This window comes from Salmo salar, chromosome ssa14 (genome assembly GCF_905237065.1).
Source record: "Salmo salar chromosome ssa14, Ssal_v3.1, whole genome shotgun sequence".
Taxonomy (NCBI): Eukaryota; Metazoa; Chordata; class Actinopteri; order Salmoniformes; family Salmonidae; genus Salmo; species Salmo salar.
In genome coordinates this window covers 77756107-77768296 of record NC_059455.1, presented here as the reverse complement: position 1 = coordinate 77768296, position 12190 = coordinate 77756107, and the positions used below count along the sequence as shown (strand labels likewise).

General features: G+C 43.2%; 1 protein-coding gene across 2 annotated transcripts in view; it reads right to left on the bottom strand.

The window, feature by feature from the left end:
• The window catches only part of LOC106570343 (adenylate cyclase type 2), a 94152-nt gene that overhangs the window by 2335 nt on the left and 79627 nt on the right, over positions 1 to 12190 (bottom strand). For both annotated transcript variants that reach the window (XM_014142541.2, XM_014142542.2), the window contains exons 20-24: positions 5882 to 6040; positions 4778 to 4924; positions 2439 to 2546; positions 487 to 601; positions 166 to 290 (exon numbers count right to left, since the gene is read on the bottom strand). In XM_014142541.2, the coding sequence (XP_013998016.1) occupies positions 166 to 290; positions 487 to 601; positions 2439 to 2546; positions 4778 to 4924; positions 5882 to 6040 (654 nt within the window). The remainder of the gene's footprint in view (positions 1 to 165; positions 291 to 486; positions 602 to 2438; positions 2547 to 4777; positions 4925 to 5881; positions 6041 to 12190) is intronic.

The window sequence follows — 12190 nt, the reverse complement described above, 5'->3', positions numbered from 1 at the left end:
TATCTACATTTGCATGACGTCATCTCCGTACCTGTATACCGTATTCATTAACCTTGACCTAATTCTACAGCGACCACTAGTGGTACAACATAAAACTGCATGCAGCTAGTATTATTTTAGCATTAATATTAGCGTAGCTGTATTCTAAATGTATGAATCGATTACCTGTATTTTCCCCAGTACCCCAGTACTCTCCATCCGGCTGGCCACATTAACACTGTTCCCCCAGATATCATACTGAGGCTTTTGCGCTCCGATCACCCCCGCAATCACCGGACCATGGTTTATCCCTGACACAACCAGGAAGAAGGGTTAGAGGTCCCATGTAAGACAGACTGTATCTCTCTCTCTCTCTCACACACACACACACACACACACACACACACACACACACACACACACACACACACACACACACACACACACACACACACACACACACACACACACACACACACACACACACACACACACACACACACATACCAACTCGTAGCCTGAAGTCATTGAAGGAGTGTTTGTTGATGACATCTAGTTTCCCGACCAAGGCGAAGGCAAACTCCATCATGGTGCCAATGTGCATGTACTGACGGTCATGCTCCTGAGAGAGAGAGAGAAAGATAGTGTAAGGAGAGAGAGAGAGGGAGAAGGAGAGGGAAGGGATGACAGGGAGTGTTGTTTAGCTCCACCATACAGCTCTACACCTGTAATTGGAGGTGGGTTGATGCTGTAGCTGAGTTTGATCATTTCTGTGGGTTTCTGTTTCTCCTATTCACACCATGAACTGTCATTGAGAGGAGAAAGGTCATTTATCCCTACAGTTATAGTGAGGGAAAAAAGTATTTGATCCCCTGCTGATTTTGTACGTTTACCCACTGATAAAGAAAGGATCCGTCTATAATTTTAATGGTAGGTTTATTTGAACAGTGAGAGACAGAATAACAACCAAAAAATCCAGAAAAACGCATGTAAAAAATGTTATAAATTGATTAGCATTTTAATGAGGGAAATAAGTATTTGATCCCCTCTCAATCAGAAAGATTTCTGTCTCCCAGGTGTCTTTTATACAGGTAACGAGCTGAGATTAGGAGCACACTCTTAAAGGGAGTGCTCCTAATCTCAGCTTGTTACCTGTATAAAAGACACCTGTCCACAGAAACAATCAATCAATCAGATTCCAAACTCTCCACCATGGCCAAGACCAAAGAGCTCTCCAAGGATGTCAGGGACAAGATTGTAGACCTACATAAGGCTGGAATGGGCTACAAGACCATCGCCAAGCAGCTTGGTGAGAAGGTGACAACAGTTGGTGTGATTATTTGCAAATGGAAGAAACACAAAAGAACTGTCAATCTCCCTCGGCCTGGGGCTCCATGCAAGATCTCACCTCGTGGAGTTGCAATGATCATGAGAACGGTGAGGAATCAGCCCAGAACTACACGGGAGGATCTTGTCAATGATCTCAAGGCAGCTGGGACCATAGTCACCAAGAAAAGAATTGGTAACACACTACACCGTGAAGGACTGAAATCCTGCAGCGCCTGCAAGGTCCCCCTGCTCAAGAAAGCACATATACATGCCCGTCTGAAGTTTGCCAATGAACATCTGAATGATTCAGAGGACAACTGGGTGAAAGTGTTGTCAGATGAGACCAAAATGGAGCTCTTTGGCATCAACTCAACTCGCCGTGTTTGGAGGAGGAGGAATGCTGCCTATGACCCCAAGAACACCATCCCCACCGTCAAACATAGAGGTGGAAACATTATGCTTTGGGGGTGTTTTTCTGCTAAGGGGACAGGACAACTTCACCGCATCAAAGGGACCATATACCGTCAAATCTTGGGTGAGAACCTCCTTCCCTCAGCCAGGGCGTTGAAAATGGGTCGTGGATGGGTATTCCAGCATGACAATGACCCAAAACACACGGCCAAGGCAACAAAGGAGTGGCTCAAGAAGAAGCACATTAAGGTCCTGGAGTGGCATAGCCAGTCTCCAGACCTTAATCCCATAGAAAATCTGTGGAGGGAGCTGAAGGTTCGAGTTGCCAAACGTCAGCCTCGAAACCTTAATGACTTGGAGAAGATCTGCAAAGAGGAGTGGGACAAAATCCCTCCTGAGATGTGTGCAAACCTGGTGGCCAACTACAAGAAACGTCTGACCTCTGTGATTGCCAACAAGGGTTTTGCCACCAAGTACTAAGTCATGTTTTGCAGAGGGGTCAAATACTTATTTCCCTCATTAAAATGCAAATCATTTTATAACATTTTTGGCATGTGTTTTTTCTGGATATTTTTGTTGTTATTCTGTCTCTCACTGTTCAAATAAACATACCATTAAAATGATAGACTGATCATTTCTTTGTCAGTGGGCAAACGTACAAAATCAGCAGGGGATCAAATACTTTTTTCCCTCACTGTATGTGTGTGTGTGTCATGTACCTGGGTGTATTCAGGTCCAGGTGTAGCGTTGAGCCCAGTAGCAGCCATGTAGGTGCTGCCAATAGTCTTTATCTTCTCCACCCCGCTGAATTTAGGCTTGGACAGCAGCTGTCACACAGAAAGAGAGGTTAGAACTTAGGCTTGGACAGCAGCTATTACACACACACAGAGAGAGAGAGAGACAGAGAGACAGAGAGACAGAGAGAGACAGAGAGACAGAGAGAGACAGAGAGAGAGAGAGAGAGAGAGAGAGAGAGAGAGAGAGAGAGAGAGAGAGAGAGAGAGAGAAGCAATCCCGAAGTGAGGATGGAAGTGAACTTCAGCAGTGATGATTTCATGAACTTATCTTCAATGAAAAGATCATGATCACAAGAAAACAAATTACAGACTCCTCTTTGAATCTGTGTATTTTTCCAAAACTCAGTTGTCCTGAATCTGCACAGAACTGCCAAGACTTCAGATCAATGGAGACACTTGAGTTTTTGAATCCTGACACATTCATGAAAATAGTCATGGCCTCTAAACCTTCCAGCTGTCTACTGGACTCTATTCCAACTAAACTAATGAAGGAGCTACTGCCTGTGCTTGGCCCTCCTATGTTGAATTTAATAAACGGCTCTCTATTTTCTGGATGTGTACCAAACTCACTAAAAGAGCCAGTAATATAGCCTCTCCTGAAAAAGCTAAATCAGCCTGTAATCGAATCTCTCATTCCTAAAAATAAATACAAAATAAAGCTGTTGCTCAGATACTCACTTCCATCTTGAAGACAAATAATGTATACATAACACTCCAGTCTGGTTTTAGACCCCATCATAGTACTGAGACCGCACTCGTGAAGGTGGTAAATTACATTTGAATGGCGTCAGACCAAGGCTCTGAGTCTGTCCTCAATCACCACATTCTTTCAGAGAGATTGGATACCCTAATTGGTCTACACAGACAAGTTCTTGCCTGGTTTAGATCTGTCGGAAAGATATCAGTTCATCTCTGTGGATGGTTTGTCCTCTGACAAATCAGTGGTAAGTTTCAGTGTTCCTCAAGGTTCCGTTTCAGAACCAGTATTGTTTTCCCTATACACTGAGTATACAAAACATTAAGGACACCTGCTCTTTCCATGACATAGACTGAACAGGTGAATCCAGGTGAAAGCTATGATTCCTTATGTTAAATCCACTTCAATCAGTTGAGATGAAGAGGACGATACAGGTTAAGAAGGATTTTTAAGCCTTGAGACAATTGAGACATGGATTGTGTATGTGTGCCATTCAGAGGGTGAATGGGCAAGACAAAATATTGAAATGCCTTTGAACGGGGTATGGTAGTAGGTGCCAGCCGTACCGGTTTGTGTCAAGAACTGCAACGCTGTTGGGTTTTTCACACTACAGTTTCCTGTCTATATCAAGAATGGTCCACCACCAAAAGAACATCCAGCTAACTTGACACAACTGTGGGAAGCATCGGAGTCAACTTGGGCCAGCATCCCTGTGGAAATCTTTCGACACCTTGTGGAGTCCATGCCCCTAAGAATTGTGGCTGTTCTGAGGGGAAAATGGGGGGGTGCAACTCAATATTAGGAAGATGTTCCTAATGTTTGGTTTACTCAGTGTACCTCTTGGTGATGTCATTCGGAAACATAATTTCAATTTTCACTGCTATACAGACGACACACACGTTTTCAATGAAACTTGGTGAAGCCCCAAAATTCCCTACCCTGGAAGCCTGTGTTTCAGACGTAAGGAAGTGGATGGCATTAAATGTTTTTCTATTAAAATCGGACAAAACAGAGATGCTAGTTCTAGGTCCTGAGAAACAAAGAGATCTGCTGTCGGATCTGAGAATTAATCTTGATGGTCGTCTGAAATAAAACTGTGAAGGACCTCGGTGTTACTCTGGACCCTGATCTCTCTTTTGACAAACATATCCATCTTCTTAACATTCCAAAATCTGAAACCTTTTGTCCAAAAATTATGCAGAAATGATAATCCATGCTTTTGTCACTTCAAGATTAGACTACTGCAATGCTCTACTCTCTCTGGCTACCCTGATAAGGCACTAAATAAACTTCAGCTAGTGCTAAATACGGCTGCTAGAATCTTGACTAGTACCAAAACAATCGATCATATTACAGTGCTATCCTCTACACCGGCTTCCTATTAAGGCTAGGGCTGATTTCAAGGTTTTACTGCTAACATACAAAGCTTTACATGGACTTGTTCCGAACTATCTCTCTGATATGGTATGGATATGATATGGTCACAAGATGCAGGCCTCCTTATTGTTCCTACACAGATGTGTGACAGAAGTGATAAGAAACCAATGAGGACAGAGTAACTCACCTCGTCAAAGTCAGCGATGATCTCGTTGAGGAGTCTGAGACATTCCAGGCCCTCCTTGTTGACGTCTGACTCTGTGTAGAACTCCTTAAAGTCTGGGATGGAGGCGAACATCACACATACCGACTCATACGACTGGTGGTACAGATCCTAGAGAAACAAACACACAGACACAGGTCAGTGGAATGGATCAGTGCAATTCCAAAATAGGGTTAGAATGTGTGGTTCTAAAGTTAGTTCTAGAATGCATTTATTTTGTGTCTTCTAGAAACACAGCCGGCCCGCTCATTATGCAGGATTAGGCGGCCACCTATGGTGGCAGATTGACGAGGGAGGCATTTTCTGAGCTAAACTGGCCAAGATGCACCTCAAACAACAACAACACATTATCCTCACTTAATTCTGCCCAAAAACAATGAGAATTTCTCTCAACCAGTGGCATAAGGGCTTTTTAGATGAGTACGAGCCAACGTCTTTTGGACGTCTGTTTTTGGTCCTGTCCGGATGTCTTTTTTTTGTATTTTACAAATAGTAGGCTTACCACATAGATGGGCATTCATAAAAGTCCATTTCAGACAACACTGTAGGCTACACCTCAGTAAGCACGGATCGACGCCGACGCCTTTTGTACATATTTTTTTGGTGCAATTCCGGACCGGCTTTGATTTCCACATCCACGGATATGTTTGGTTCAGATTTTGTCTGGTCTTGACCAGCCTTGATTTGGCCCAAACATAGAAGACTAGAAGAAAAAAAATGTAAACTTTAATTCAGAACTGAACATTAACTTGATTTAAACATCTGGAAAAGAAGTATTTTTCAACGTCCGGAGAATATGCCTTTTCAACGTCCTAAAAGATTTAAATATACGGAAATTATTTTTCACCTTTCATTCAGAACCTAAATTGAACCTAACTTCAATGTCAGGAAAATACGTCTGCTTACTGGGACTATTCTAGTTTTGCGGGGCGGCATTTTTTGGTCTCGCCTATGGCGGCAGAACAGCAGGGACCAGCCCTGTCTAGAAAGAGTTCTAGAATAAGAATTTGTTTTGTTCTGTGGTTCTGAGTTCTCAAGGTTATGTTCTGTGAATGGTCGTTGCCCCACCTCGTTCTTCCAGTTGCGTCCCAGGAAGTGTTCTGCGACGTGGGCAGGTAGAACGTTCTCCAGTAGAACCCTGTTGAGGTTCTCCATGGTCTCGATCTCCTCACACTCTCTCTTGAACTTGTCCCTCCACAGGAAGTCCAACCTACAGTAATATTCATTCTGTTAACAGGAGGACACAGAGACAGTAAAGATACAGTGGTAATAAAGTAAATAATAAATCATTTTATGACTACGCTTGAGTAAAGGTTTACCAACAATAGCACCAACTATGTGATGGTTTAGTAAAGGTTTTACTGCTAACCTACAAAGCATTACATGGGCTTGCTCCTACCTATCTTTCCGATTTGGTCCTGCCGTACATACCTACACGTACGCTACGGTCACAAGACGCAGGCCTCCTAATTGTCCCTAGAATTTCTAAGCAAACGGCTGGAGGTAGGGCTTTCTCCTATAGAGCTCCATTTTTATGGAATGGTCTGCCTACCAATGTGAGAGACGCAGACTCAGTCTCAACCTTTAAGTCTTTACTGAAGACTTATCTCTTCAGTAGGTCCTATGATTAAGTATAGTCTGGCCCAGGAGTGTGAAGGTGAACGGAAAGGCTGGAGCAACGAACCGCCCTTGCTGTCTCTGCCTTGCCGGTTCCCCTCTTTCCACTGGGATTCTCTGCCTCTAACCCTTTTACAGAGGATGAGTCACTGGCCTACTGGTGTTCTTCCATGCCGTCCATGGGAGGGGTGCGTCACTTGAGTCGGTTGAGTCACTGACGTGGTCTTCCTGTCTGGGTTGGCGCCCCCCCCTTGGGTTGTGCCATGGCGGAGATCGTTGTGGGCTATACTCGGCCTTGTCTTAGGACGGTAAGTTGGTGGTTGGAGACATCCCTCTAGTGGTGTGGGGGCTGTGCTTTGGCAAAGTGGGTGGGGTTATATCCTGCCTGTTTGGCCCTGTCCGGGGGTATCATCGGATGGGGCCACAGTGTCTTCTGATCCCTCCTGTCTCAGCCTCCAGTATTTATGCTGCAGTAGTTTATGTGTCGGGGGCTAGGGTCAGTCTGTTACATCTGGAGTATTTCTCTTGTCTTATCCGGTGTCCTGTGTGTATTTAAATATGCTCTCTCTAATTCTCTCTTTCTCTCTTTCTGTCTTTCTCTCGGAGGACCTGAGCCCTAGGACCATGCCTCAGGACTACCTGGTATGATGACTCCTTGCTGTCCCCAGTCCACCTGGCCGTGCTGCTGCTCCAGTTTCAACTGTTCTGCCTGCGGCTATGGAACCCTGACCTGTTCACCGGACGTGCTTGTTGCACCCTCGACAACTACTATGATTATTATTATTTGACCATGCTGGTCATTTATGAACATTTTAACATTTTAACATTTTGACCATGTTCTGTTATAATATCCACCCTGCACAGCCAGAAGAGGACTGGCCACCCCTCATAGCCTGGTTCCTCTCTAGGTTTCTTCCTAGGTTTTTGGCCTTTCTAGGGAGTTTTTCCTAGGGAGTTTTTCCTAGCCACCGTGCTTCTTTCACATGCTTTGCTTGCTGTTTGGGGTTTTAGGCTGGGTTTCTGTACAGCACTTTGAGAATATCAGCTGATGTACGAAGGGCTATATAAAAATAAATTTGATTTGAAATTTGATTTTATTACTGTAAATGTAGGTGATGCATTTTCAGGAATTTGCTGAACTTATCAAGTTGAAAGGAGACTGGTCTTGACTCACTATTCACTATACTTATGAAACGATGAAAGAGAAGAACAGAACACATAGGTCAAACACATTGTTCTCAAAGTGAAATTTATTTGAATTGTCCACTTGGAAAGTCACTGCTTCACATTCTCATAACTTTAACGACATGGAAAAATAAAATAATACTTTCGCCATTTTTCTCCCCCATAGGTCTACAATCCTCTTACTCTCAACTAATCATCTCTCTCCCATCTCCCTCTGCCATTGAGAGAATCTAAAGGCGGAATAAGAGATTCCGTCCAAAATGGCAATCTTTTCCCTATAGTGCACCACTTTTGACAAGGGCCCTGGTCAAAACTAGTGAACTATTATAGGGATTAGGGTGCCATTTGGGTCGCAGGACTATCTCACCAACTGACCCTTCAGAGCATGTTTTGTATTCATGGGAAATGAACGCTCTAGTAATAAGACACTAAAGCAGAGGATAGCAGCGTTGCTGTCTTCGCTTCAGGGAGCGCTGAACACCAGCCTGATTAGCATAAAGTAGGCGCTGATTTCTCATTGGTTATCCACACCTGGGGGACTTCTAAACATGTCTAAATAGGTCAGCCGGGTGCCGAGATGAAGGTCAAAACGCCCCGGGGTGTGTGTGTGTGTGTGTGTGTGTGTGTGTGTGTGTGTGTGTGTGTGTGTGTGTGTGTGTGTGTGTGTGTGTGTGTGTGTGTGTGTGTGTGTGTGTGTGTGTGTGTGTGTGTGTGTGTGTGCTCTGTGCTCTGTGCTCTGTGTTAGAGCTTATGGCTACCTGTGGGCTAGCGCCTACGTACGTGTGTGTGCGTGCACGCATGCATGTGAATGGGTGCTAGCTAGGTCACCCTTGTGAAGAGTTGAGAAGGCCTAGTAACTAGGCCAGGCAGGAACAGTGGTATTATGAGAGGCTGTTTAGTAGGCAACTAGCTAATGATGGTTAATTAATGAATCATTCATCTGTTCTTCATTACCTCATGTTTACAGCCAGATGCTGCAAGGGAGGACAATTTAACACCTCCAGAAAGGATTTAAAATAAAGAAACAGGCAAAAAATGTTAAATCATTTAAAATACAGTTAACCAAATACTGCAATTAAATGAAACATGTGCGTCATCCCCAAACACAGCCCCTACCCTTCTGGTGACTATAACCCAGTTTGACAACAGGGGGAACTGTATGGGCCAGCTCTTGTCCACTGGGGACGGTATATTTGGGTACACAAGACTCTCCAGGACATCTGAATCTGAACAGCTGTGATGGATGGTACCCCAGAGCAGTGGCATAGGCAGAAATCTGTTGATGCCAGGGCCAGCAAAAATCATTCAATTATCATGAAAGTGTACCCTATACAGCAAAATCTCCAGTGTCAAATTGAACACTGGCCCAGTGTCTATACAGGTCCACACTTTTGAGTGTTGAATTAATACACTTTGTAAGTATTAGGGAATTAACACTTTGAGTGTTATGCAATAGTACCTCATATATTATTTTAACACCAGGAAGTACATATAGTTTACACCAATGTATAAAGTATTTTTAACACTAGGAAGTGTTTTAACACTAGTGTACAAAACATTAGGAACACCTTCCTAATATTGAGTTGTACCTCCCTCTTTTGCCCTTAGGACAGCCTAAATTCGTCAGGGCATGGACTCTACAAGGTGTCGAAAGCTGGCCCATGTTGACTCCAATGCTTCCCACAGTTGTGTCAAGTTGGGTGGATGTCCTTTTGGTGGTGGACCATTTTTGATACACAAGGGAAACTGTTGAGTGTGAAAAACCCAGCAGTGTTGCAGTTTTTGACACACTCAAATCAGTGCGCCTGGCACCTACTACCATACCCCGTTTAAAGGCACTTAAATATTTTGTCTTGGTCATTCAACCTCGGAATGGCACACATACACAATTCATGTCTCAATTGTCTCAAGGCTTAAAAATCCTTCTCTAGCCTGTTAGGGCTAGGGGCAGTATTGACACGGCTGGATAAAAAACGTACCCGATTTAATCTGGTTACTACTCCTGCCCAGTAACTAGAATATGCATATAATTATTGGCTTTGGATAGAAAACACTCCAAACTTTCTAAAACTGTTTGAATGGTGTCTGTGAGTATAACAGAACTCAAATGGCAGGTCAAAACCTGAGAAGATTCTGTACAGGAAGTACCCTGTCTGACCATTTCTTGGCCTTCTTTGCCATCTCTATCCATTACAGAGGATCTCTGCTGTTACGTGACACTTCCTACGGCTCCCATGGGCTCTCAGAAGGCGGCAAAAAGCTGAATCGTGGCTTTGCAGGCTCTGGTTGAAAAAAAGTAGCGCGTTTGGGTAGTGGCTGGTTACAGTACTGTGAGACTCAGGCGCGTGCCCGCGTCGACCGAATGCTTTGTTTTCTTTCCTCTGTTTACCTAAACGCAGATTCCCGGTCAGAATATTATCGCTTTTTTACGAGAAAAATGGCATAAAAATTGATTTTAAACAGCGGTTGACATGCTTTGAAGTACGGTAATGGAATATTTAGAATTTTTTTGTCTCGAATTGCGCCATGCTCGTGACCCTTATTTACACTTCGGATAGTGTCTTGAACGCACAAACAAAACGCCGCTATTTGGATATAACGATGGATTATTTTGGACCAAACCAACATTTGTTATTGAAGTAGCAGTCCTGGGAGTGTATTCTAACGAAGACAACAAAGGTAATCAAACTTTTGTAATAGTAAATCGGAGTTTGGTCAGGGCTAAACTTGGTCGGTGTCTAAATGGCTAGCCGTGATGGCTGGGCTATCTACTGAGAATATTGCAAAATGTGCTTTCACCGAAAAGCTATTTTAAAATCGGACACCTCGATTGCACAAAGGAGTTCTGTATCTATAATTCTTAAAATAATTGTTATGTTTTTTTGTGAACGTTTATCGTGAGTAATTTAGTAAATTCACCGGAGGTTTGCGGGGGGTATGCTAGTTCTGAACGTCACATGCTAATGTAAAAAGCTGTTTTTTGATATAAATATGAACTTGATTGAACAAAACATGCATGTATTGTATAACATAATGTCCTAGGTGTGTCATCTGATGAAGATCATCAAAGGTTAGTGCTGCATTTAGCTGTCTTCTGGGTTTTTGTGACATTATATGCTAGCTTGAAAAATGGGTGTCTGATTATTTCTGGCTGGGTACTCTGCTGACATAATCTAATGTTTTGCTTTCATTGTAAAGCCTTTTTGAAATCGGACAGTGTGGATAGATTAACGAGAGTCTTGTCTTTAAAATGCTGTAAAATAGTCATATGTTTGAGAAATTGAAGTAATAGCATTTCTAAGGTATTTGAAAATCGCGCCACGGGATTACACTGGCTGTTGCGTAGGTGGGACGATTTCGTCCCGCCTAGCCCGGAGAGGCTAGAGTCTATTGCTGCACCGGTGCTTCAATCTAAGTAACATAAAACAAAAAAATCCCCATCAAAATCTCTCAGTTTAAGCTACAGATATCTGTGGTTGTCACGTCCTGACCAGCAGATGGAGCTGGTGTAGTAGTTTGGGGGTCAGGACGTGGCAGTCTTGTGTGTGTCTTGTGACTCCTGATCAGGAACAGCTGGGAATTGTTGTTCCTGATTGGGAGTCATATATGTAGGAGTTGTTTGTCACTGGGGGTTGTGGGGAATTGTTTGTGTGCACTGCGTTGGTTTGAGCCTGCCACACTGTTACCATTGTAAGTACTGTTTATTGTTTTGGTTTATTGTTTTTCGGTGGATACTTTGCTTGTTTTTTTGTAAATTAAAGAAACATGAGTGTCCACACTTCCGCTGCGCCTTGGTCGTCCTTTCATATCCACGATGGAAGCCGTGACAGTGGTGGAAAGTGGCCAAGCTACAGCGGTGTTTGTCAGACCATGAGACATCCCGTAAATCGGTCTTCTCACGAAAACGTCTGACCTGCAAACTAATATGACCAGTCTATGGAAAGATGAGATGCTCATGAACAAGATGGTGGTCTACGGCCCCTAGAGGCCCCACGGAACCGTCAATGTGCCAACTTTTGTTTGTAGCATCTGAACTGTTTTGGCCACAAACTAATGTGACCCCACTGTGGAAAGGGGTGATTCTCACAAACACGATGACGTTCTCCGTTTTGCTCGACGACTCCCAGCAGTGTCATGGGACTCATCTGAAGATAACTGGTACCGGTTGAAAAACATAATGGAAGTATGGATGTAGTTTTAAGAATGAACCTTTCTCATCTCCTTCATCTACACAAATTGAAGTGGATTTAACAAGTGACAATAAAACCTAATTTAGTATTTTTAACCATTACACCTAGAGGTCTGTATCTCTTGACAATGTCACTCAGTGTTGGGTTAAGGACATTACAATAATATTTAAAGTCTTTATCGCCACATGCTCTTATATAAGCGTCTATAAAGACTTCGGAACTGGCAGCAGACATGCTCAAACCTTTAGTATTTACTATTTTATTAGGATCCCCAATTAGACAATACTCTTCCTGGGGTCCAAACAGGAAACAAAACACACCAGATAAAATACATAATATGCATAATATAATAACATAATATATATAATTGACATAATATACAGTG